This window comes from Lampris incognitus, chromosome 19 (assembly GCF_029633865.1).
Source record: "Lampris incognitus isolate fLamInc1 chromosome 19, fLamInc1.hap2, whole genome shotgun sequence".
Lineage (NCBI taxonomy): Eukaryota > Metazoa > Chordata > Actinopteri > Lampriformes > Lampridae > Lampris > Lampris incognitus.
In genome coordinates, this window is record NC_079229.1 from 9,562,806 (window position 1) to 9,586,614 (window position 23,809).

At 46.7% G+C, this 23,809-nt stretch overlaps 2 protein-coding genes across 5 annotated transcripts in view; both read left to right on the top strand.

Annotated features, from left to right (window-relative positions):
• Positions 1–17,814, top strand: part of si:ch211-285f17.1 (sickle tail protein homolog) — a 40,006-nt gene extending 22,192 nt beyond the window's left edge. The window contains exons 7-17 of one of the 4 annotated variants that reach the window (XM_056299349.1): positions 3,406–3,536; positions 4,419–4,566; positions 6,004–6,520; positions 6,710–6,908; positions 8,580–8,893; positions 9,962–10,111; positions 10,470–10,592; positions 12,352–12,429; positions 12,632–12,733; positions 14,883–15,014; positions 16,078–17,814. In XM_056299349.1, the coding sequence (XP_056155324.1) occupies positions 3,406–3,536; positions 4,419–4,566; positions 6,004–6,520; positions 6,710–6,908; positions 8,580–8,893; positions 9,962–10,111; positions 10,470–10,592; positions 12,352–12,429; positions 12,632–12,733; positions 14,883–15,014; positions 16,078–16,620 (2,437 nt within the window). In that variant the 3' untranslated portion in view covers positions 16,621–17,814. Of the gene's footprint in view, positions 1–3,405; positions 3,537–4,418; positions 4,567–6,003; positions 6,521–6,709; positions 6,909–8,579; positions 8,894–9,961; positions 10,112–10,469; positions 10,593–12,351; positions 12,430–12,631; positions 14,838–14,882; positions 15,015–16,077 lie in introns of those variants that run through there. The other 3 variants (XM_056299346.1, XM_056299347.1, XM_056299348.1) reach the window with 3 other exon arrangements.
• A 1,427-nt stretch (positions 17,815–19,241) lies between these two features.
• Positions 19,242–20,186, top strand: si:dkey-96n2.3 (uracil nucleotide/cysteinyl leukotriene receptor). Its single transcript, XM_056299890.1, has one exon. The coding sequence runs from the start codon at positions 19,242–19,244 to the stop codon at positions 20,184–20,186; it is 945 nt and encodes a 314-aa protein (XP_056155865.1).
• Positions 20,187–23,809: the final 3,623 nt, after the last annotated feature.

A 23,809-nucleotide genomic window follows, 5' to 3' on the forward strand; every position in this document is an offset into this window, starting at 1 on the left:
AAAGTGCAAGAGAGAGACAGAGAGAGGGAGCAAGTGAGAGAGAGAGAGCAATAACATGAGAGAGAGCGAGAGCAAGAGAGACAAAGTGAGAGAGAGAGAGCGACCTAGAGAGAGAGAAACGGGCGCTTGACTTTTTTTAATTGAGCTCTGTGTTATCCTTGGAGCACATTCTGTTGTGACTCAGCAAAACGCTGTTGTTCTGGCACTTTGAATGAATCTGGTAAACTAAAGCTGGGTGGCTTTGGACCAACGCTGGAATGTGGTGTGAAAACTGTGGCCCTCGCAGTCGAGATGTGACAAACTAAATTTATCACAGCCTACGAGAGCGCCCCGGAATCATGGAACAGCACGGCAGCTGATAAGGCTCCGTGCTGTGCAATAGTGTTGGGTGATACTGAAAATATTATAATGGAAATCACATGGAATTTTACACAGTATCAGTATAAATCACAATATCGTTGTAAAAATGCAAATTCTGCTGCAAAAATACCATGTTTAAGAATCCAACAATAATACTCCCTCACATATTTCAGACCTCATTTTGTGAGAAATAGCTAATAGATTGTCATTATCATTAATATAGACAAAAAAAGTATTCATGGGGCAGCATGGTGGCCCAGTGGTTAGCGCTGTCGCCTCACAGCAAGAAGGTCCTGGGTTCAAACCCCGGGGTTGTCCAACCTTGGAGGTCATCCCAGGTCCTTTCTGTGTGGCGTTTGCATGGTCTCCTCGTGTCTGTGGTGGGTTTTGTCTGTGTGCTCTGGTTTCCCCCACCGTCAAAAGAAATGTGCATGTTAGGGTTAATACTCCTGTCTGTGCCCCTGAGCAAGGCAACTGGAAAAGAACTGGCGTTGGTCCCCGGGAGCAGCATGAGGGTGGCAGCCCACTGCTCCTAACTTCACAGATCACAGCTAGGATGGGTTAATTTGCAGTAACTGAATTTCCCCAAGGGGTTTAATAAAGGAAACTTAATTTAATACATCATGTAATGTTATCCACATCTCATCCCAACACAGTACCGTTGAAATCAATAAATGACAAAAATGAATTACTGCCCAGCCCAACTTTGCAGTTGTATGAGATACTTAAAAAAAAAAAAAGGTATCTATTCCGTTGCCTACCAACACGGGGATCGCCGGTTCGAATCCCTGTGTTACCTCCGGCTTGGTCGGGCGTCCCTACAGACACAATTGGCCGTGTCTGCAGGCGGGAAGCCGGATGTGGGCATGTGTCCTGGTCGCTGCACTAGCGCCTCCTCTGGTCGGTCAGGGCGCCTGTTTGAGGGGGGGACTGGGGGGGAATAGCATAGCACGTCCCCCTGGTGAAATTCCTAACCGTCAGGTGAGAAGAAGCGGCTGGCGAGTCCACATGTATTGGAGGAGGCATGTGGTAGTCTGCAGCCCTCCCTGGGTCGGCAGAGGTGGAGTGAGGTAATTCGCTGGACACAATTGGGGAGAAAAGGGGGGAAAATTCCAAAAAAAGAAGAAGTAGGTTAGCGGTGAAAACATAAATACTTTGAGTAACAAGATAACATACTATGTGGCGTAATGCACAGCTTTAAATAAGAGGAATCAGTGTTGTATATTTTCATTGTCGTACTGCACAGTATTTGTGTTGGGAACGGACCCAACATATCGAGCGTATGTCCGCGTAGTGTTTCGTGACTGTTCTAGGAGGTTAAAATAGCCTGTGACTTGTCGTCGGAGTCGCTCTAAGTGGCCATGTGGCCTCACACCCCCTCTTGATTGAGTCACATATTTATGTCGCGCTGTTCCTGTTACCGGTCGCGAGCTTAGCAGGGGACCACACGGTTTTTAGCTCAATGTCAGCAAGAGACACCGGAGCCCTGAAGTGATGGGGGACGTGTTCGGAGGGAGAAGAGCAGCACATGATCACCCTCCGAGCGGATAGCCTCTGAGATACTTAGGCTTACTATTTATGGACACAGAGGCGGTTTTATATACTGACACAGCATAGTCTCATGTTATATATACCATTTAAGGGGGCCTAAGGAGGACAAAAAGGAAGTGTACTCTTCGTCCTCAACAGGAGTTTCCCCGTCATCATTCCTATTATCACGGGACCTGGGCTTAACAGGGGTTTTTTTTTTTTTGATGCGGTCTTTACCCATTACCGTTTACCTGTTCCCTTTAAGGGAGTTCTGTGAAAGGCTGTTTCTCAAGGGTACCCGGCCTCAGCGAAACACCATTTTAGTTTCTGTCATCCAACACTGCACACAATGTTATCACCTGACACATTTCCCTTCGGAGCAGCCAATTTTAGTAGCCCAGGGATGCCTGAGAATCAGCCTGTTGTGTTTTCTAGTTTTCTATGCGAGGAAACCCGCTCGTATAAATAAGCCCACATTTATTGTGGGCACATTCTGTGGTTTTGGGACGACGTCCAAGCCAATTTGCCCAAAGCAAGGAAAGTGCATGGTGAAGTGAGCAAGTTAACTCCACAGTGTCGTTCACTGGTGTTCATATTCTGCTTCTTTTTTTTACACAAACCAGTGCCCTTACATAGGGTATCCTTGCCGTATCCAGTTTGTGCCGCTGTATCATCATAAGGATAAGTGAATGTGGCCTGCCCCCTAGTGTTTTGAAAAGTGCAAGGCAAATCATGCCCAGTCTTATTAATTAAAGGTGCGGTCTGCAGTTGGTGCACACACACACACACACACACACACACACACACACACACACACACACACACACACACACAGCAGCTATCCGCCCCACTTCTGCTCTTGCTTTTTTCAGACATCGTAAATGTTGTTCACTAGATTACCTGCGGTCAAGAAAATTGGACGATGCCACAGCACTTTCACTTCCTTTCAAAGCTTTCAGTTGTCTCTGTTTCTCAAATTCATAACACTGACCTGTTTTAAAGAGACACTGCGTCATATTTCTTACTGTCAGTAGAGCGTTCGTGTTGAAACACTCCACATAGCGGCACGGTGGCGCAGTGGTTAGCGCTGTCATCTCGCAGCAAGAAGGTCCTGGGTTCGAACCCTGGGGATGTCCAACCTCGGGGGGGGTCATGCCGGGTCATCCTCTGTGTGGAGTTTGCATGTTCACCCCGTGTCTGCGGGGGGGGTTTCCCCAGGCGCTCCGGTTTCCCCCACCATCAAAAAGATGTGCATGTTAGGGTTGATACTCCTGTCTGTGCTCCTGACCCAGGCAAGGCAAGACGGACTGGAGTTGGTCCCCAGGTGCTGAGAATTTCCCCATGGGGGATCAATAGTCACCCAAATTTAATTATTTCCACAAACATTGCCAATTTATCTTTATTAAATTATCAGAAGTGTGACATTTGAAACATCTGAAGTCTGACGGTGAAGTGTGATGCTTCTGGAAAGCGTTTGCAGTCTTTCTCAGTATGTCCTTCTCTCTGTGTGGGCAGTGAGCTGGAGCAGTATGTGGACTCGCTGAAGAGGGACACGGTGGGCAGCCACAGAGTGGTGACCCTGAAGGACGTGGAAGAGGGAGCTGTCACCCTGAGGAAGGTGGGAGAGTCTCTGGCGGGACTCAAAGGTGAGACAACACATCATTTATCATGGGTGGTGGGTGGGAGCACTGCTGTACAGTGCTCATGGTTAAGGACCATGACTGATTGTTGACTTCCGGGACATTTTACGTGCATGTTTTGGGCTAAAGGGTGAGTGAATTTTAAACGAAGTTTTTTAAAAAGCTTAAAAATGTCAAGTTTAGGGGCGTCCGGGTAGCGTGGCGATCTATTCTGTTGCCTACCAACACAGGGATCGCCGGTTCGAATCCCTGTGTTACCGCCGGCTTGGTCGGCGTCCCTACAGACACAATTGGCCGTGTCTGCAGGTGGGAAGCCAGATGTGGGTATGTGTCCTGGTCGCTGCACTAGCACCTCCTCTGGTCAGTCAGGGCACCCGGGGGGAACTGGGGGGGAATAGCCTGATCCTCCCATGTGCTACGTCCCCCTGGTGAAACTCCTCACTGTCAGGTGAAAAGAAGCGGCTGGCGACTCCACATGTATGGGAGGAGGCATGTGGTAGTCTTCAGCCCTCCCCGGATCGGCAGAGGGGGGTGGAGCAGCGACCGGGACGGCTCGGAAGAGTGGGGTTGTTGGCCTGATACAACTGGGGAGAAAAACGCGGAAAAATCCAAAAAGAAAAAAAAATGTTTGGAAGAAAAACACGGTTGGGCACAATATTTGCCGTTAAGAAGAAAGATTGAGTAAGCCCACTTCCATCACACTTTATTACACATCTGTGTCATCCGCCTTTCCGCCTTGAGCGAGTATTAAACTTTTCTTTGGTGTCATATTGGCAAGTCCATTCATCTTCATTCATCATTTGTCCTCTTCAAATCCAAATAAATTGTGCGCTAAAGTACACAAAGTCTGTTTAAATGGCTGTGTAATTCTGTCCTGCCGCTCTTCAGGAGAGTTCCCAGCTCTACAGACCAGGATGCGGGCGGTGCTCCGAGTGGAGGTGGAGGCTGTCAAGTTTCTCAAGGAGGAGCCTCACAAACTGGACAGCATGCTGAAGAGGGTCAAGAGCCTGACCGAGACACTGAGCAGCCTGAGGAGGTGAGAGGAGGACAGAGAGAGAGAGAGAAAAAAAATCCTATATTGGAAAAGGAAAAAAAGTAGGGATCAGAGATGGAGGGGTAGACTGAGAGAGACTGGGAGAGGGAGCTGAAGAGGTGCCCAGAGGAGGTAATCACAAGAGTGTGATATGGGAGACTGTGCTGTTTGATTATGCCGGCAAGCTGGCCTTTGTCCCATCGGAGGGTCATTCCATGTGGACAGAGGAGTATGGTGTCCATCTTGATTCAGTTCTATCATCTCCACCGAGCCTATAAGTGAGTTAAATCAGTAGAAACTGCAGCACCTCATTTCCATTTAAATATGTCACAGATAGCCAACATGCTGTCTCTCTCTCCCCCTCCACCTCTCTTGATCATTGTGCCCATGCTTTTAGTAATCTCTCTCTCTCTCTCTCTCTCTCTCTCTCTCTCTCTCTCTCTCTCTCTCTCTCTCTCTCTCTCTCTCTCTCTCTCTCTCTCTCTCTCTCTCTCTCTCTCTCTGTCTCTCTCTCTCTATATATATATATACTATATACACCTCTCTCTCTACCTCTACCTCTCTCGTGCTCGCTCTCTCTACCTCTCTCTCTTGCACTCTCTCTCTCTCTCTCTACCTCTCTCTGTCTCATATCTCTCACCCAAAGCTGGCAGTATTGCCATAACTCCTCTACACACACTAAGTCATAGCGTTTGGCTGTGTTTTCGCCTCTCTTGTTATCGTTGACTTGAGTTACTGGTTCGTTTTATTGGGTTCTGAGGTATTTTCAATAAAGAGAAGGAACAGGAAAGAACTGTTTGCACTCTTATAGCTCCGAACGTTATTTAGTGGTCATTGCTTGGGTTTATTTTTGGTAACACATGGATATTGTGAAACCTTACCAATATGAGGTTTGTGTATGCTAGTGCAACATTTGCCACTTGGTTGCATAGGGGTTTTATCTGTCCTATCGTCTGCTGGTGCAATTACCCACATTCCCTTTCAGGCTTTACAAAGCTCATATTAGTCATTATCGGTGGCGGCACGGTGACACAGTGGTTAGCGCGGTCACCTCACAGCAAGAACGTCCTGGGTTCGAACCCCTGGGTTGTCCAACCTTGGGGGTCATCTCAGGTCATCCTCTGTGTGCAGTTTGCATGTTCTCCCTGTGTCTGCGTGGGTTTCCTCCGGGTGCTCCGGTTTCCTCCCACAGTCCAAAGACATAGGACAGGTGAATCGGCCGTACTAAATTGTCCCTAGGTGTGAATGTGTCGGCCCTGTGATGGCCTGGCGGCCTGTCTAGGGTGTCTCCCCACCTGCTGCCCAATGGCTGCTGGGATAGGCTCCAGCATCCCACGACCCCGACTGGGATAAGCGGCTTGGATAATGGATGGATGGATGGATTTGAGTCATTATCTTTGAACAGTACCGTTGCATTAATGTTGTCTCTCTTCTTTCCAGATGCGTCACCGATGGCTTTCAGAAGGGGTCTGAAACTTCTGCCAATGGCTCATTAAAACTAGACTCAGTGGACAACAGCCCTACCGCTTCAGCAGCAGAGACCACAGTTGAAGCACCTCCAGCATCTGGCCAGCCTGGCTCCGCCACGGCCCTGCCTGAGCCCCAGAGCTCCACCATCAGATCAGAGGTGATGCCTTCCTCCCCGGTGGCCATCCATCATGTCCAGAGCTCCCCGGTCCACATGCAGCAGTCCCAGCAGTCTGCGGCACTGACGGCTCAGCCCAGCCCCCCGCTCACCCCAAACCCCACCGCACATGCCCCCAGCCCTGCTCCTGCCCAGGGCCAAGGCCAGGACTCTCCTAAGGGAGCAACCTCAGACCCACCGAGCCCCGTCCGTCACAAGAGGGTTCAGGCCAACCCAGTGAATAATGGCAATGGCACAGTTAACCAAGATCTGGTCATAGAGGAGCTTCAGAGCAGTCAGGGCAAGAATAAAAACAGAGCCATGTCCATAGAGGTACGCTTTGTCGCCAGCCCCAGTCACTCAGTCCATGGGTCATTGTTGAGTCTTATATTTGATCTAAAATATTTTGCAGGCTAACTACAGGTAACAAAAGTTGTGACAATTTTGTTCTGTCCCATCTTTTTGTCTCTTTCTCTCTCTCTCTTGCTCACCCTCCTCTCTCTCTCTCCGTCCACCTGGCAGGCTGCAGAGAGGGAGTGGGAGGAAAAGAGGCAGAACATGGGTCATTACGATGGGAAGGAGTTTGAGAAGATCTTGCAGGAGGCCCAGGCCAACATGATGAAGGGAATCCCTAGTCTTGGGGTGGAAGACAGCACAACAGCGCCCCCTGCTGCCACGGGAGATGGGGCGGACACCCACAGTCCTGTGGACTCACCATCAGGTACCAATCTGTCTTGTAATCAAGGCACTTAAAGGCTGTGCTCGCGCTGTTGTCTCTTATTTTTTTAAACCACCAGCACCTTTTTAATGAAGTGTAATGGGATGTGGCAGGAAGAAATTGATGGGTTCAGAAAAGTACTGTGCCTGGCTTCAATTTTTTTTAGAGCAGCCCCCTTTCGTAAGATGGGAAATATTTGACTTTTCAGCTGAGCACACATTACATCAACAGCTCTTTTCATACCCACTGGGGAGCTTTCGGTTTACGACAATAACAGGCATTATGATGGTGCAAGAAGTTGTTTACAGTTGCGAAATCAGATTCCAGTGTTAAGAGTTTTGCTAAAATGCCTCAGAGTAACAGAAGAGTGCACTCGGTAGACTGCAGATCCCTGCCAGGCGTATTTCCCCTTCTCCGGTGCCCGGATATGGCAACAAACCAAGCCTTAGCACTCAATTGCGGTATAAAACAGGTTTTGCGGAGGTTTTAAATCACTGCGACTCTGAGAGGTCCTGGATCATACATTCATAACCGCAGAGAAGTTATTAGGCTGACAGACCCATGTGAGATGTGCAGCAGACAGATACACACGGACAGAAAAACCAGCATTTCTCCTTCCGTTATAAGACTTTGGTGCAGCGCCCAAGTCAATTGAACGGGAAATATGGAGGGAAAAAAAGGTCTTACTATACAGCTCTCAAGCTAAAAAGTCTACCTAAACATTTTGCCTGTCGGTTTTTGGATGTGCAGCGTCCTAGGTGGACGAACCCCATCAAGTCTAAAATAACTTGCACTTTCCAAAAGGAAAAGGTTTGCTATGCGGCCGTTTTGGTCTAACCCTGTCTTTATTTTCATAATAAGTTCGGTAAACTGTCTACACTCACGCATGTGCGACTCACATCTACGGTTGACTCGGATTGGGCACCAACAACAATATGCTACACTTCCTAAACTGAGTGTGTAACTTGCACGGATAAGTAGACTCGCTAGCTACCCGGGTCGGACCCTTTAGTCGACTGGTTAGGTAGTCGCCCGTGGTGCAGGAGACCCGGGTTCGCGTCCCGGCTGTCCCTTGAATTCGCTATGTTGGTGTCAGAAGTGGGATGGTGAGACCGTGAGGCCATCGGAAGCGCGTGCGTCCGGAGGCGTGATATGCTGAAGCTCGGGGATGCGCTTCCCGAAGGAGGCTGTTCTTTTATACGTTTCACATTTTTGGATCATCACAATTCCTTTAATAACTTTTGATCATGCTGCTGCCTGATCCAAATCAACCGTGAATGTGAATCGCGTGCGCTGTTGACTTGGATCGGGCAGCGACAGGGAGCAGTGTTCGTTGGGCGAGCTAGAGAGTGAATGTAGAGAGGGAGCGGCGATAGTGTAAACAAACGTTTTCCAAAGGTTTTTAATCACCACAACCACAAGAGGTTCTTCATCATAAAGTCATAACTGTGCACAAAAAATGTAGGCTGATGGGTCTAGCAGTTTGTGAGATCAACTGCAGATACACACACACACAAAGCCACATACACACGCGACCAAACCCATAATCCCTTCTAGGCCAGCCGCCTGGTGGGGATAATGAAGTATTGTCCACATAGCACATTTTACTTTTCTACTTGTGAACATGCAGTCCTTGGGTGTAATGTCACTGATAAGTGTTTGTTTGCATGACAGAAGAGCCCCTGCCTGACCCTTGCTCAGAGAAACTAGCCAAACCTGGACCTGAAAAGCCACCTAAGCCTGTGTTGGAGAAACCAGCCAAACCTGCACTGGAGAGGCCCTCTAAGGCTGCTGCTGCTGCTGAACGGCCCTCCGCTGCCAAGCCAACACCCAGCGACAAGGTCACCAAGCTGGTGTCAGAGAGGGCCAGCAAGTCTCCTCCTCCTCCCCCACCCAGGAAGACCTACCCCGGCTCTAGCTCGGGCATGACCACCACACGGTCTGGAGAGGTGGTCTACACCAGCAGAAAGGACACTGGCTCACCTCAGGTCAGTAGCAATTGCCTTGAGCCTCACACATCTTTTTAATTTATTTCTAATCCCGCAGAAACAAAGAAATGAATTTCAAAGCTGAACTCTGTGATATCCCTGATCGATCCCTCACTCTGGCAGAAAGAACAACAGACAAGGTGTAGCAGCCGTGGTGGCCCGTGTGCCATCAGCTCAGCAGTAAACAGTCCCCCACCCTTGTAAAAATAGCATCCTTAGACCAAAGCTTACGCAGGTCAATTTAATGCATTACAAACTATATCAAACTATATGGGAAGACTGTTCTGCTGTAATATTGATTGTAGAATTGGTAGATTAGAGTGTCTGGGTGGCGTAGCGGTCTATTCCGTTGCCTACCAACTTAGGGGTCGCCGGTTCGAATGCCTGTGTTACCTCCAGCTTGGTTGGGTGTCCCTACAGACACAATTGGCCGTGTCTGTGGGTGGGAAGCCAGATGTGGGCATGTGTCCTGGTAGCTGCACTAGCGCCTCCTCTGGTCGGTAGGGGCGTCTGTTCCGGGGGGGAGGGGGAACTGGGGGGAATAGGAATAGCGTGATCCTCCCACACGCTACGCCCCCCTGGTGAAACTCCTCACTGTCAGGTGAAAAGAAGCGGCTGGCGACGCCACATGTATCGGAGGAGATATGGTAGTCTGCAACCCTCCCCGGAGCGACAGGGGGTGGAGTAGTGACCAGGACAGCTCGGAAGAGTGGGGTAATTGGCCAGATACAACTGGGGAGAAAAGGGGGGGGACAAACCTGAGAAAGACTCCCCACCATTGAGTTGGAATTTTGAAAACACATCAAATAAACATGGAAATAACTGTGAACTCTCATTAACCGTACTCTGTCCACTAGATAAATAAAGGATGAAATACTAAAGTTTTGCTCTGTGATGGCCTGGCGACCCATCCAGGGTGTCTCCCCGCCTCCCGCCCAATGACTGCTGGGATAGGCTCCAGCATCCCGCCACCTGAATTCGGATAAGCAGCTTGGATAATGGATGGATGGATAATAAAGCTTTGTAATCATAAAATTACTCTTCCTTTTCATGAATCCGTCCAACCAGGAGGGAGAAGAAGAGGCCCCGCCTCCCACTCCCCAACCTAAGATCAACAAGGCACCCCCTGAGACCAAGCCGAAATCTGCCAGCCCTCCTCCTGCCTCTGCCACCAGAGACGAGGAGGACGAAGGGGACAAAATCATGGCGGAACTCCAGGTTAGATACTCATACAGCTACACAAACACGCAATCACAAAACACGCTTTGTGTGTATAAGGTAAGGTGTTCTGCATTTTAAAACACTCAATGTTGGTTGCAAATTTGTATGTATGCACTTTGGGAGTGGGTCTGTCCCTGTGTCTGTTGATTTCTTCATCGGCGACAGAGGATGAGTGCTGGTTGGTAGTGGGCAATGTGATTTGTCGCTTGACTGCAGGTCAGGCTTCTGTCCCTGACAAAAGAAATGCATGCACCAGATTTGTGGGTGTTAAAATTGTGACAGCAGTCAAGACGCAAGACTGAACCCCCCCCCCCCCCTTCAAATCCTTGTCCCCAACTCCCTCTCAACTCTTCAGGTTTTCCAGAAGTGTACAGTTAAGGATGTAGGGGTGAAAAATTTGGTAGAGCCCTCCACTCGAGTTGAGCCGCAAATCAGAGAGTTAAGACCGGGGGCCTTATTGCCCCTCAAAGAGAAAAAGGTAAAGGATACGTCGCTGTTCAACTATCCACCCTAACTGCCTGCTTCTGCCTACTGTCTGACACGATTGATGGCTGTACCTTAACCCTCCTCCCCACCCCCCGACTTTTTTTGCACCCCTGCTTCTGGCTCGAGAGAAAAACCCGTAACAGCTGCCTCCACAAAGCTCCCTGTCTATCTGACTCATTGTCTTTTCCCTCTTTTGATTCTGCTGGAAATCGCAGCTTGGATGTTGTCTCGGGATTAAGTCTGCATAAAATGAAGGGTCTGAAAAATTTACTGTCTTTTTGTTTGTCTGGAGAAAATGATGAGGTGTTTTGCCACTGATTTCAAAACTGCTTGTCCCATTTCATTTGGATCAATAAACTACTGGCACTGTATCCTACAGGCAAATAACTCGTCTTCTGTGTTTCTTTTGAGGAAATCACTTTCTACAAAAATCTACTTTGGGGAATCCCTTGGAACTGATTGGCTGTTGGGTGAAACAACCTGTTTTTGCAGACTTGGTTCAGTAGAGGTCCCTAAGACCATCTTGCATGCTTCTCTTCCTTACCAATACCTTCTCTAAGGAGTTATTTTTTCCATTTTACCTGTCTTTGCACAATATAATCTTAATATACTCTCTCAGTTTCACACCTACTCTACCTACCATTGCGCTAAAACTTTCTCACATGACTCCAGTTATCTACAAGTAGGAAGTGGATAGGTGTGTGTGTAACTACAGACTCATTTGTAGCTCTCTTGTGTATTCGTCATAAAAATGGTAATGATGATAATCATAACACACGAACTCTGCAAGCCCTTTCAGGATCGGTATTTGTAAATAGACTATTTGCACCTGTAAACATTTCAATACGTGTGATATTTTACATCATCAAACAAAGGATCGTCTTATCTAACTGATAGCACAGAACAGCTGAACAAAAATTCAGTTAGCAAAACCTCTCGCTCGACAAATACTATGTGAACGACAGAGAATTCCTCTTGGATTTTAAACGTTTAGCTTTGTTAGTTTGTCCAAAATTCAATAATTAGAACCATGAAATCCGGATATCTGGGTAGTGTGGTGGTCTATTCCGTTGCCTACCAACACGGGGATCGCCGGTTCAAATCCCCGTGTTACCTCCAGCTTGGCTGGGCGTCCCTACAGACAGAATTGGCCGTGTCTGCAGGTGGGAAGCCGGATGTGGGTGTGTCCAGATCACTGCACTTAGCGCCTCCTCTGGTCAGTCAGGGTGCCTGTTCGGGTGGGGGGGGGGGACTTGGGGGAATAGCGTGTTCCTCCCATGTGCTACGTCCCCCTGGAGAAACTCCTCACTGTCAGGTGAAAAGAAGCGGCTGGTGACTCCACATGTGTTGGAGGAGGCATGTGGTAGTCTGCAGCCCTCCCCAGATCAGCAGAGGTGGTGGAGCAGCAACCGACACGGCTCGGAAGAGTGGGGTAATTGGCCGGATACAATTGGGGGAGACCCCCCCCCCCCAAAAAAAACTATGAAATCCATTCTTTTTCTCTGCTTTACTGAAAAGCATTTCATATTTTGCCACCACGTAAAAAGGATATTATGTACTTCAGTCAGTCAGAGCAATTCATTTACTTTGCTGGAAGGTACTTTGTGTTGCCTTATAGAAGGATATTGTCCAACGTAAAGTTGACGCCATAGATGCTAATGGAGTCATTTGCGTGAATTAAAATAGAATCCTAGCACAGGGTCAAGCGCACCAGTTGCACAGTAATATTGTCCCCTCACACACTATCCTAGAGCACAGAGACCGGTCGAGAGGATAAAGATCCAGATACAGATGAAAATGGCAACACAACTGTTCGGCAAAGCCAAGGGGTACGTGACACTTTCCACCATTTCCGGCATATTTTTTTAATCTAAAAAGCTTTTTATTCCCCTCAAATAATCATTAACTGAATTCATAGATTAGTATGAGAAAGTACTGGAAACAGCCTATTTATGTTTATCTGTAGTGGAGACATGTTCTGCAGTTTGACAACTTTGAAACATTGCTCATATGTGTTCCTCATGTCCACAGGTCATATATTATGTGACCGGACAGATCTCCAAAGACCATCCACCCCCATCAGGAACGGAGGAAACCTTTGAACGCCGAGAACACACTCTGTCCCAATCACAGGTGTCAAATGTCAATGTTAATGACAATTCCCCAAGCCAGCAACAGCCATTGTCAGAGCCGCCTGTATCACCCCCACCTGTATTGCCTCCGCCTATATCACCTAAGCCAGTGGGGCTGAATGGCTTCAAACTACCTAAGAAGCAAGTTAAACCCTCAGAATCTTTGAAGACCAGTACAGAAACAGAGAAAGGAAATATTATCCAAAACCAAATCAACACTGAAAAGAAAGTGAAGTCGGCACTCAGCCAGGAGCGCATTTCATCAACTAAGAGTATATCAGCTGAGATTGTGGTCTCCTCATCCACCAGCACCATAAGAGATGGTCTTGAAAGTTCAGTCCCTCCCCCAGAGAAAGCTCCTAGGGAGGGCAGTGACCAGTCCAGTGCTATGTGTGAGCGAGGTGATGAAGAGGCTAGTCTTAGTCCAGATCTCCCTGGAGAAGAGGCTCCTCCACCCCCTGACAACATAGCCTTCATGATCACCAACACCAAGGTTCAGGCCCTGTCCTGTGGAGAGTACCAGCAGCTGGTTAACGCTAAGAAGGGTAGGGTCCAGACTGTCACCGTAGGTGGGGCTGGGAACCGGGGCAACCCTATGGGAAACTCGGATGTCGTGGATCCCTCTGCTCTGCAGGATAAGGGGTTCAACAAGAAGCCTGTCATCATCATATTTGATGAACCTATGGACATCCGCTCTGCCTACAAGCGACTCTCCACCATCTTTGAGTGTGAGGAGGAACTTGAGAGGATGCTTGCAGAGGAGCGCATCGATGAGGAGAGTGAGGAGTCAGACACTGAGAGAAGTGGCAGGCTGCAGGTAAAGGTTAGAGGGCCCAAGGGGGCAGATGACGTGGTAAAAGTCTGCGGTGGCCTTAGCTCTTCGCAGGCAACTTCAGACCAGAGTAGCTTATCATCCACCCCCTCATCGTCCATATCTGAACTTACAGAGGGTGGTGTGAACGCAGAGTCAACTGGAGATGCCAAACAGGACGGTAAGAAGAAGTTTAAGTTCAAATTCCCAAAGAAGCAGCTGGCAGCGCTGTCTCAGGCAATTCGCACAGGCACCAAGTCAGGAAAGAAGACTTTGCAAGTGGTAGTATACGAGGATGAGGAGGAATCAGATGGTACCATCAGACAGCACAAAGAAGCCAAGAGATTTGAGATAGTACGCTCTAAAGCCTCCGGGGACGCCCCCAAGGCCCAGGGCTTGCCTCCACTGAAGAAGGAGGTTTCGGATTCCATCGGCAGGACAGATGAGATCCGTAAGAGCACCTACAAGACATTGGACAGCTTAGAGCAGACAATCAAGCAACTGGAGACCACCATTAGTGAGATGGGCCCCATCTCATCCGAGGAGCTGGTGAGCACGAAGGAGCCAAAGGTCGGGGATGGGAATAGCTCAGAGGGTGTGGGGTTGAAGAGGTCATCCTCTCTCCCTTCCTCCGCAGGCCGCAAGGTTCCTCTACCCAGTAAAAGCTCGTTGCGGAAGAAGATCAAACCTCAGCTCCTCCCTCGCCCTGTAATCATCCCTACTACCACCGCCGCCACCACTGCCCCCAGTGCCCCCAGCACCATACAACAGGTCTCTCTCTAGCTCTTGTTGCTCTGGGAGGCTTTGGGTCCTTCTTTTCAATCTTCCAACCTCCCTTCACTCCATCCCTAACAACTGAGATTACAAAATCATTAATCCCCTCCACAGGTGCTTGGAAATGTCGGAAATATCTCCCTTGGCTCTCTCCCGCTGTGAAATCATGGTTGACATGATTGGGGAGTGGCATTTTCATGGGTTCCTGCCTACCATCTTTCTCCTTCGATTCACTGCTAAAACTCTAACTGGGTTTTCCAGCAAGTGGCAAAAACTCCTCATCAAAGAACACTCTCACGTTGATTACTCTTTGTTGTCTTTCTTTTGCTCAGCTGCATGTACTGTACAAAATGTATTTTCGGTTTATGGTTCCAGGGGTGCATGTGCTTTCACTTTTTGTTGAACTTTGATGAACGGTCTTAACTGTTGAATGGGTTTTTGAATAGGTTTTCACCTGTTAGTGCCTTGATTTTCATACTTCCTATATGGTGTTCTTTTTTTCTTTCTTTCTTTTGTTTTATTATTATTATTTTTTTGTTTGTTTTTCATTTGGATCCTCTTGCAGAACACCAGTGTCGCTTCCCCTACTAGTCGGATGCCCGTCCCCTTGTCTGCGAAGTCCAGGCAGTCACCCGCTACTACTGACAAGGCAGGAAAACAGCAAAAACTACAGGACGCTCAGAGGCAGTTCCGACAGGTAGTTTTACTGTAGGGCCTTACCGGGGACTAGAGGAAGCAAACTTACATAGGGTTACATAAGATATGTAAGAAGCTTGTATTATAAGGGGGAAAAGACTACCAAAGTTGTGAGATTTCAAGTATTTGGGGGGACATTTTGAAAAAAAGAGGGGCCCTGTCGATCTGTTAATGTTTCTCTCGAGTCTGCTCAGACTGGATGGCATGTTTGACTCTTGACTGTTACCCCATAACATCACCATACCATATGCTTCTGCATGCCCACACTGCTCATGGCTTTTACTGTGTTGGTGGCGTAACAAAACAAAATGGAGAAGTGGCAAAAGACAAGAGAAATCTCATCCTGTCAACAGCCGAGTTGTCATCACATCTCCGGTTCCCATCACAGTTGAGTTCCTAAACAGTGTTTTCAAACCCAGGATGCTTTTGGCCATGTTAAAGCCTGAACCTAACATACTTATTGGCTACACTCCGCCCCTCCCACAATGCATCTCTGCTAAAACCCAAACTTACTGCAAAGCTACCTAACCTCACTTCTGCTTTCCTGAGAATCCTCTCCACGACTCACCGCTTGCGTCAGTGGCAATTGGGCCACGCTGCCACAGATACACAGCCTCCTCTCACTCCTCAAAACCCCAACTGTCTTATCTAATTCTCTGCAGCCCTGCTATGCATCCAGGTCTGGTGTTACTAAAGGAATTTTAACCCACAGCCCCTTTACAAAGCCTGGCAGTCCCTCTAACATGCAGGCAGTTTCTTGTAATGCCTGCCCCCTCCCTCATATCTCTGCCCACCCTTGCACTTTTCTCTTTCTTTCCTGGTAACACGTCTGTCACTTGAATGTCTCTCACCACATGTAACTAAGTGCAAATATAGACCTGATAGTACAAATTTTTGTGGATCTTTTAGTTCTGTCGTAGAGATTATCTGTGTTTGTGAAGTCCACATGTTTCTGTGTCTGTAACTTTAGAACTCAGTGTTGTCTTGCCTTTTTGTATTTGTTATTTCACTTGACCAGGTCCCTTTTTGACGACCTGTATCTGTTTTGGCCTCTTTGTTTGCAGGCTAACGGAAGTGCTAAAAGAGTGGGAGGGGATCATAAAGCTACTTCCCCTACTATACCCGCCTCTAAAATCCCTGCTTTTTATCCTAGCTCTACTAAAAGCAGCTCCCAGTCTGCTCCAAACTCAGATGCTACTAATCCCGTTAACCCTTCCTCTTCTTCTTCCTCCTCCTCCTCCTCTACCAACAAATCCTCCCTCCCGTCCCCCCACACCCCCCGTTCCGGCTCTGCTCCTTCATCCCACATCCCCTCCCTGTCTAACGGATCCCTCAAACTCCCCGCTCCCTCACAGCACACAGCTAAAGCTCTCTCGTTCTCCTCACAGACTCAAAACGGTCGAGCACACTCCTCCTCCTCCTCCTCTTCCTTCTCCTCCTCCTCATCCTCCTCCACCCCCTCCCCTCTGTCGCCCACCCCCTTGGGCCCAGGTGGAAAGAGCATCCGCACCATACACACCCCCAGCTTCACCAGCTACAGGCCCCACAACGGCAGCAGCGGCAAATCCTGCATCCCAACAGCAACAGCAGCTAAGGACACCACCTAGTCCCAATATAACGCCCCCTCTGGCTTTCCCTCATAGCAGGTAGATCTGTTCATGTATCATTATTAGATGGCTTTGGTTTGCCTATTTTTTTTCCCTTCACTCTTTTTTTTTCTTTCAATGATTGTTGTAGAAATATTTAGCAATGCACTCATCCCATTCACATTTTATTTGACACTGGCATGTTCACCCCGATGCTTTTTTATTATTATTATTATCTCTGTTTGAGTTGCTTTCTTTCCCATTTTCAGATGATGCTAATTTAAATTTGACTCTTTCTCAAAGGTGTTATCGGATGTTCAGAGTAAATAATTTTAAAAAGACAAACTACAAGTGAAAATAGTCAAGCCACTTTATAGTAAAAGTGAAAGGCTCTCAATATTGATGCTCTGATGATGTTAAAAATATATATTTTTCTTGCAGTATCTATGAATAGAAAATATAGAGTTGATGTACAATCGCAAAGACCATGTAAAAATTGTGTTTTATTTTTCCAACCAGAGACTGGATCACCATAGTATATTTTAATCTTCCTATATTTCCTATGTTGGCAGACATGCATCTCAGCCCTTGTAAATGCCTTTTATGATTCTATACATAATGTATACAGACCTTTAAAGTGGAACTTCATTTCTGTTTTAAGAATATTTTTCTCACAGTTATCCGTAATGCACTGCCAATTTCATCCACAGACACGTAAAACCGGTATGAGTTACACATTTTCATTTTAGTGTGCCTATTTTGCCAAAATCGATGTACAACACTTCGGGCCTGCGCTACTGATGGGATTAAGATCCGTTTTACAAACACTGCAAGTGTGGCATCTGCAGTCTTGACCCCCTGTAGCGCCACCGGAGGTCCCCGTTTCCCGAGCTAACATCCATTATTGTCTAAATGTACACAAAACTAAACACAAAGCGATGAAACTGTGCTACCACGTGTACATAGATGCTTCTAATAAGAAATGGAGTAGTTTTGTTAACATACCAAAGTTTTATTTGTATGCATGCCTTTCAAATACTTTAGGAGAGTGTTGTAAAAGAAAGAGTTCTTATGTTTGCACAGATAGATTTTGTAAATATTTTGTTTCCTTTCATTTTTTTTGTAAAGCTTTAAAACATACTGCATTAAAAAGCAATGTGTTAAAGAAAGAAGTGTGTTGGAATAGCAACAATAAAGACTTGCATGCTAATGCATTTAGCTTGGACGATTTTATTTTCACTTTCTGGGTTCTGTCATTGTGTGTGTGTGTGGGCGTGCGTTGGTGTGTGTGTGGTATGCTTTCACATAAAAGTGGAAATGCATCACGGAACCGAAATAACAAGAGCCTTGTGTCGTGACTGACAGGTTTGTGTTTATCACATTGTATACTGGGACAGTTTGGACCTGCTGGTAAGTAACGGTCACATGTAATGTCGATAGATTGGTGGCAGAGTTGTGTGATGATCTAGGAGGACATTATTAGTCATTATTACATTAACTCACAGCAATTTAAAGACATGCTTTGCCTCACTTACTGTGTTGATTTTGCAGCTTTTAGTGTGCTGGCTATGACATAAAAGTTGTCTTAATAGGCCGTCCGGGTAGCACGGCAGTGTATTCTGTTGTCTAACCAGATAACAGACACATCTGGGCCTGATCTGGGGCACTTTTGGCACTTACGGCTCAGTTACGGCACTGGCAAGTGTTGTGTGGGCCAGACGTGGCCCAAATGTCATAAGCCGGGCTCTGACTTGGGTTACGGCAAGTGTTGTGTGGGCCAGACGTGGCCCAAGTGTAATGAACTGGCTTGACTTGGGCTACAGCACATACTGTGTGGGTCAGATGTGGCCCAAATGCGGCTGAGTTGAGGCAGCCACACTCACCCTGAGTCAACGCCGTCATTCAATGCCAAATGTGGGCCGTAAGATAACTGCAGATGTGGGCCATATTTGGCCAAAAGATTCTTTGCTATCTGGGTACCAACATGGGGATCGCCAGTTTGAATCCCCGCGTTACCTCCGGCTTGGTCGGACGTCCCCTACGGAAACAATTGGCCGTGTCTGCGGGTGGGAAGCCGGATGTGGGTATGTGTCCTGGTCGCCGCACTAGAGCCTCCTCTGGTCGATCAGGGCGCCTGTCCGGGGCGGAGGGGGAACAGCGTGACCCTCCCACATGCTACGTCCCCCTGGCGAAACCACATGTATCGGAGGAGGCTTGTGGTAGTCTGCAGCCCTCCCTGGATCGGCAGAGGGGGGTGGAGCAGCAACTGGGACAGCTTGGAAGAGGGATAATTGGCCAAGTACAATTAGGGAGGAAGGGGGGGGGTTTGTCCTTATGTTTTGAAACCTTTTCCTTAACATTTTAAATCCGTATCTACGTATGACCAGTGGCTTGCAAAGACGACTCCTATTTCTTGTAAACTGTCGGAGTTACCCAACAGATGATGCTTTTCTCGCATGTGATTTGCTGTGAACTTGTGACCCAGCTCATACAGTACGCATTACATTATTTGACAGCTTTGCAGAAAATCAGCTGCCATATTTGATAAAGTGTTCAGTAATCCCTTGTCATCGTGAAAGATGGATAAAAGAATAGTGTTTTTGTCTATGTGGTTGCTGGACAGACTGATTATCTACACAGCCATGAATGTCTCAGCGGAGGAGAGACAGGATGTATACGGAAGAGGCTCCCGCCAAGAACACATCCTCTTTGCAGCGTTTTACATCCTGGTCTCCATCGTCGCTGTCCCTGGTAACACCTTAGCGCTGTGGGCCTTCTGTCGCCAGAAAAGCACCTCCCCTTCCAAGGTCTTCTTGAGAAACCTGGCCATAGCAGACATCTCCTATGTCCTAATTCTACCTATGCGTACAGTTTACCACCTTTCTGAAAACCACTGGCCGTTTGGGAAGATCTTCTGTCACCTTGCCGGCTTCCTCTTCTACTTAAACATGTACTGCAGCGTCTACCTGATGACCTTCATCAGCCTGGACAGACTGCTGGCTCTGGTTCTCCCTTTCAGGTCCAGGACAGTCAGGAAGCCCAAGTATGCTGTGGTGGCTGTTAGCATACTATGGATCACTGTTATCGTGAGTATGAGCCCTTTACTTGTGTCCGGGATGCATGTGACCAGCAACTCAACTGTCATGTGTACTCGGCTGTACTTGGAAAACGCCTCCCTCGAAGCTTTGGTGTCCACAATTGTGGCATTTCTTATTCCCCTGACAACCATAGTGGTATCTTACTTAATAATCTTGTTGAAACTGAGGACTGTCACACAACAGGAAGCGAGGCCATTGAAAGACAAGGCTGTCAAAATGATCGTTCTGATAATGATGAACTTCCTGTTTGCTTTTGTGCCCTACCACGTGAGTCGTGTCATCTACACTGGAAGCAGTCGTCTTCATGTGACTGGAGCAGCAAATGACAGTCTGGCATTAGTCAATCGAATCACCTCTGCCCTGACCTGTGTCAGCGCCGTGTTGGACCCCATCATGTATTTCTTCTTGGCCAATACATACAAAGACAAACTTAAGTGGATTTTCAATAGAAACCGGCAAGCTGAACAGCAAACAACAAATGTGATTTAACGAAGAAAAAAAAAATCCATCCATCCATCCATTATCCAAACCGCTTATCCTTACTCAGGGTCGCAGGGATGCTGGAGCCTAGCCCAGCAGTCATTGGGCGGCAGGCAGGGAGGCACCCTGGACAGGCCATCACTGGGCTATATATATATATATATATATATATATATATATACATATATATGTAAATCCAGTGATTCAAGTAATTTTTAATTAGACAGTAAAAGCCTGTTTCATGCTATATGCAGTCATCAGTGACAGCTGATGATTGCATATCAGCTGCCACTATCAGCTGCCATAGTGACCCGACCACAGAGAAGCGGCTGATGATGAGATGAGATGAGATGAGATAAGGTCCCCAAAACCTTGTGCACTTTTTTTTTTCTTCAAATTTTCTGTAAAAGAATGATCTTACCCGAAGGACAGATCTTACTTTACCACCTTGGTTTTTTGGATGACAACGGTGAGTGAGTCCCAGGCATCAGGGCTCCACTTCATTACCCTCCTTGACGAGGAGGTTGAGGCTTAAGTCCCAGACTTCAGGGTGTGCAGTGCACACTCTGTCCCACGTGCTACATCCCCCCGGTGAAACTCCTCACTGTCAGGTGAAAAGAAACGGCTGGCGACTCCACATGTATCGGAGGAGGCATGTGGTAGTCTGCAGCCCTCCCCGGATCAGCGGGGGGGGGGGGTGGAGCAGCGACCAGAACAGCTCGGCAGAGTGGGGTGATGCAACTGGGGTGAAAGGGGGGGGGCAAATAAATGACTATAATGAGGTTACTAGTGCATATGTTACTTGTGCTATAGGTCAGTGCATCCATCTTATCAGCTGGGACTATGAACGTTCACCGTTTATTATAATTCTGTTTTAAGGCCCTCAGAAAAAAATTGTTGGAATGTATTCTAAATAAATTAATAATAATAAATTAATGTATTCTTAATAAATACATTTCTTGGATGCAACTTTGTTCTCCCTGCAATCGAAGATTCACTCATCAACAAAGTGCAGTCCATTCATGTTAATGTATGGACGAGAGGCACGATTTCCATCTGAGGTCACAGAAGAATTACCTGCGAGCTTAAACGGGTTGCTTAATTGCAACAGTTACGTGATATTACACTTAAGTATAGCAAATGATTCTCTTGTGATTGCATCAACATGCATTCTTGCAACCTCCAGTCTAAAAGGTTTAAACTGTACAACAGTGAAGGAATTAAAGGCTTAAAAGTTTGTGTTGTGTACTTCCACAACAAACCCCTCCATGTAGAGTTTAATTTCTTCATCCTGCAGCTTTTGAAGGTGGTTCTCGCTGTGAACATGTCCTGTAGTCCTGTAGTCATCGTCCTGTAGTCCTGTAGTCATCGTCCTGTAGTCCTGTAGTCATCGTCCTGTAGTCCTGTAGTCATCGTCCTGTAGTCCTGTAGTCATCGTCATCGTCACAAAGAGAAAAAGATTCGGAAAAAAGCTGCAAGTGAAAATGTGAACCAATCACAGAGGAAACGACAACAGGCCTATGCAAAGTAAAGTGCATGCAAAAAAAAGAAAGAAATACAAGAATGTAACTTTCCATGTAGGAAATGAAGTCCTGCTTTACAATGCTAGAAAAAGCGGAAGGAAGGGTAAGAGAATGGAAGTAGACTTCTCTGGACCATACCTTACTGATATGTCTGTGAATGTTCTCATTCATCCAGGTCATGGTTATCCAAAGGAATTGAATCGAGTGCAACCTCAGTTCGTGCCTTTCTGACTAGCTTGATCTAGTCAGAAAGGCACGAACTGAGGAAGCCTCTTGGATGAGAGGTGAAACGTCTTCATGGATATATATACCAAGTCCAGTTGCACTCGATTCAATTCCTTTGGATGACCCTACTGATAATATATCAGGGAAGGTGTCACCGAAAAACCAGGATGGTGGTGGATTGAAAACTAAACACAACATAAACCCATACAAGAGAAGCCCCTTAAAGGAAGACACCACAGAAACGACACAACTGGCAGGGGAAACACGTGCCTTCTAGACCAGTGTTTCTCAACCGGGGGTCCGCGGACCCCTAGTGGTCCGTGGTGTAATTGCAAGGGGTCCGTGAAAATAAAATATCTTTAAAAAAAAGATCCTATGACATTTATAGAAATAGGATTATTTTACTCAAATGTGACTGAGACCTTTATCTACCTAAACTATAAAGGGTAGCAGGACTTTTTTCTCTGATTACATCTGTTTCACAAGTGTAATTTATTGTATTTTAATAAGAGATCTCGCTCCCGTTTGCATTGTCAAAAGTTACTGCATAAAAATTCTGTTGTTACATATATCTGAAAGTTACTGAATACATATTCTGTTTTGTTACATATATCTGAAAGTTACTGAATACATATTCTGTTTTGTTACATATATCTGAAAGTTACTGAATACATATTCTGTTTTGTTACATAAATCTGAAAGTTACTGCATACATATTATGTTTAGTTACATATATCTGAAAGTTACTGCATACATATTCTGTTTTGTTACATATATCTGAAAGTTACTGAATACATATTCTGTTTTGTTACATATATCTGAAAGTTACTGAATACATATTCTGTTTTGTTACATATATATCTGAAAGTTACTGCATAAGAATTCTGTTTTGTTACATATATCTGAAAGTTACTGAATACATATTCTGTTTTGTTACATATATCTGAAAGTTACTGCATAAGAATTCTGTTTTGTTAACTATATCTAAGTTACAACTGAAAGCTCTTATTTTTGCCCCAAAGAGTGAATAAATGCTATAATGAAATTTAAAATGCAGTTTCTACTGTTTCTACAAATTGCAACCCCCCTCCCCCAAGATCAGGTGGAGGGGTCCTCAGGGTAGATCAAAAATACGCAGGGGGTCCAGCACCCCAAAAAGGTTGAGAACCACTGTTCTAGACCATCAGGTAGCAGATGGACTCAGTCTAAAGTAAAGCCATACCGTTTTGCTTGTTGAACATTTGTGCAAAGCAAATGCAGGCCATCCAGCAGCAGAAAACAGGAAGTTGAAAGGGAAAGAAATGAATGAGAGAGAATAATAGCCGTGGGAACATGCTTCAAGTGTGTGGGGGGGTGCTGCTGTGGGGATGACGTAATATAAAATGGGAGGGGGGGGGTTCCTACTCTGAACACTTATATGAAAAAAAGATCCCAATTATATATGCTGCAAATGTTGTATGTTTTCTTACATGATTAGGTTTTTTTTTAAAAATAATACTTTGATGAACATGAGCCAACAGCAGCGCTGGGCACCGGCTCGGCAGCCAAACACTGATGATAAAATAGCGACTAGAGACGCTGTTACTCGCAAAGCAGACGGTGATCGGATAGATACACCAACACTACACAACAGCGGCTATGCACTGGCTGTTATGAAAGCCAAATCCACCACATAATAAACGCATCGACCACGGACATAATGCAAAACAACCACCGACACAGGAAAAACAACGGCATCGGACCTTAATACCGTAACGTGCATGGACAAGTAGACACGCTGGCCGCTGGCTGGAGAATCTGAGCCTTCAGTCTAGCGGTTAGCGATGCCTCCTGCGGTGCGGGCGATACGTGTTCGCTTCCCGGCCGCGGCAGTTTCTGTGGTTG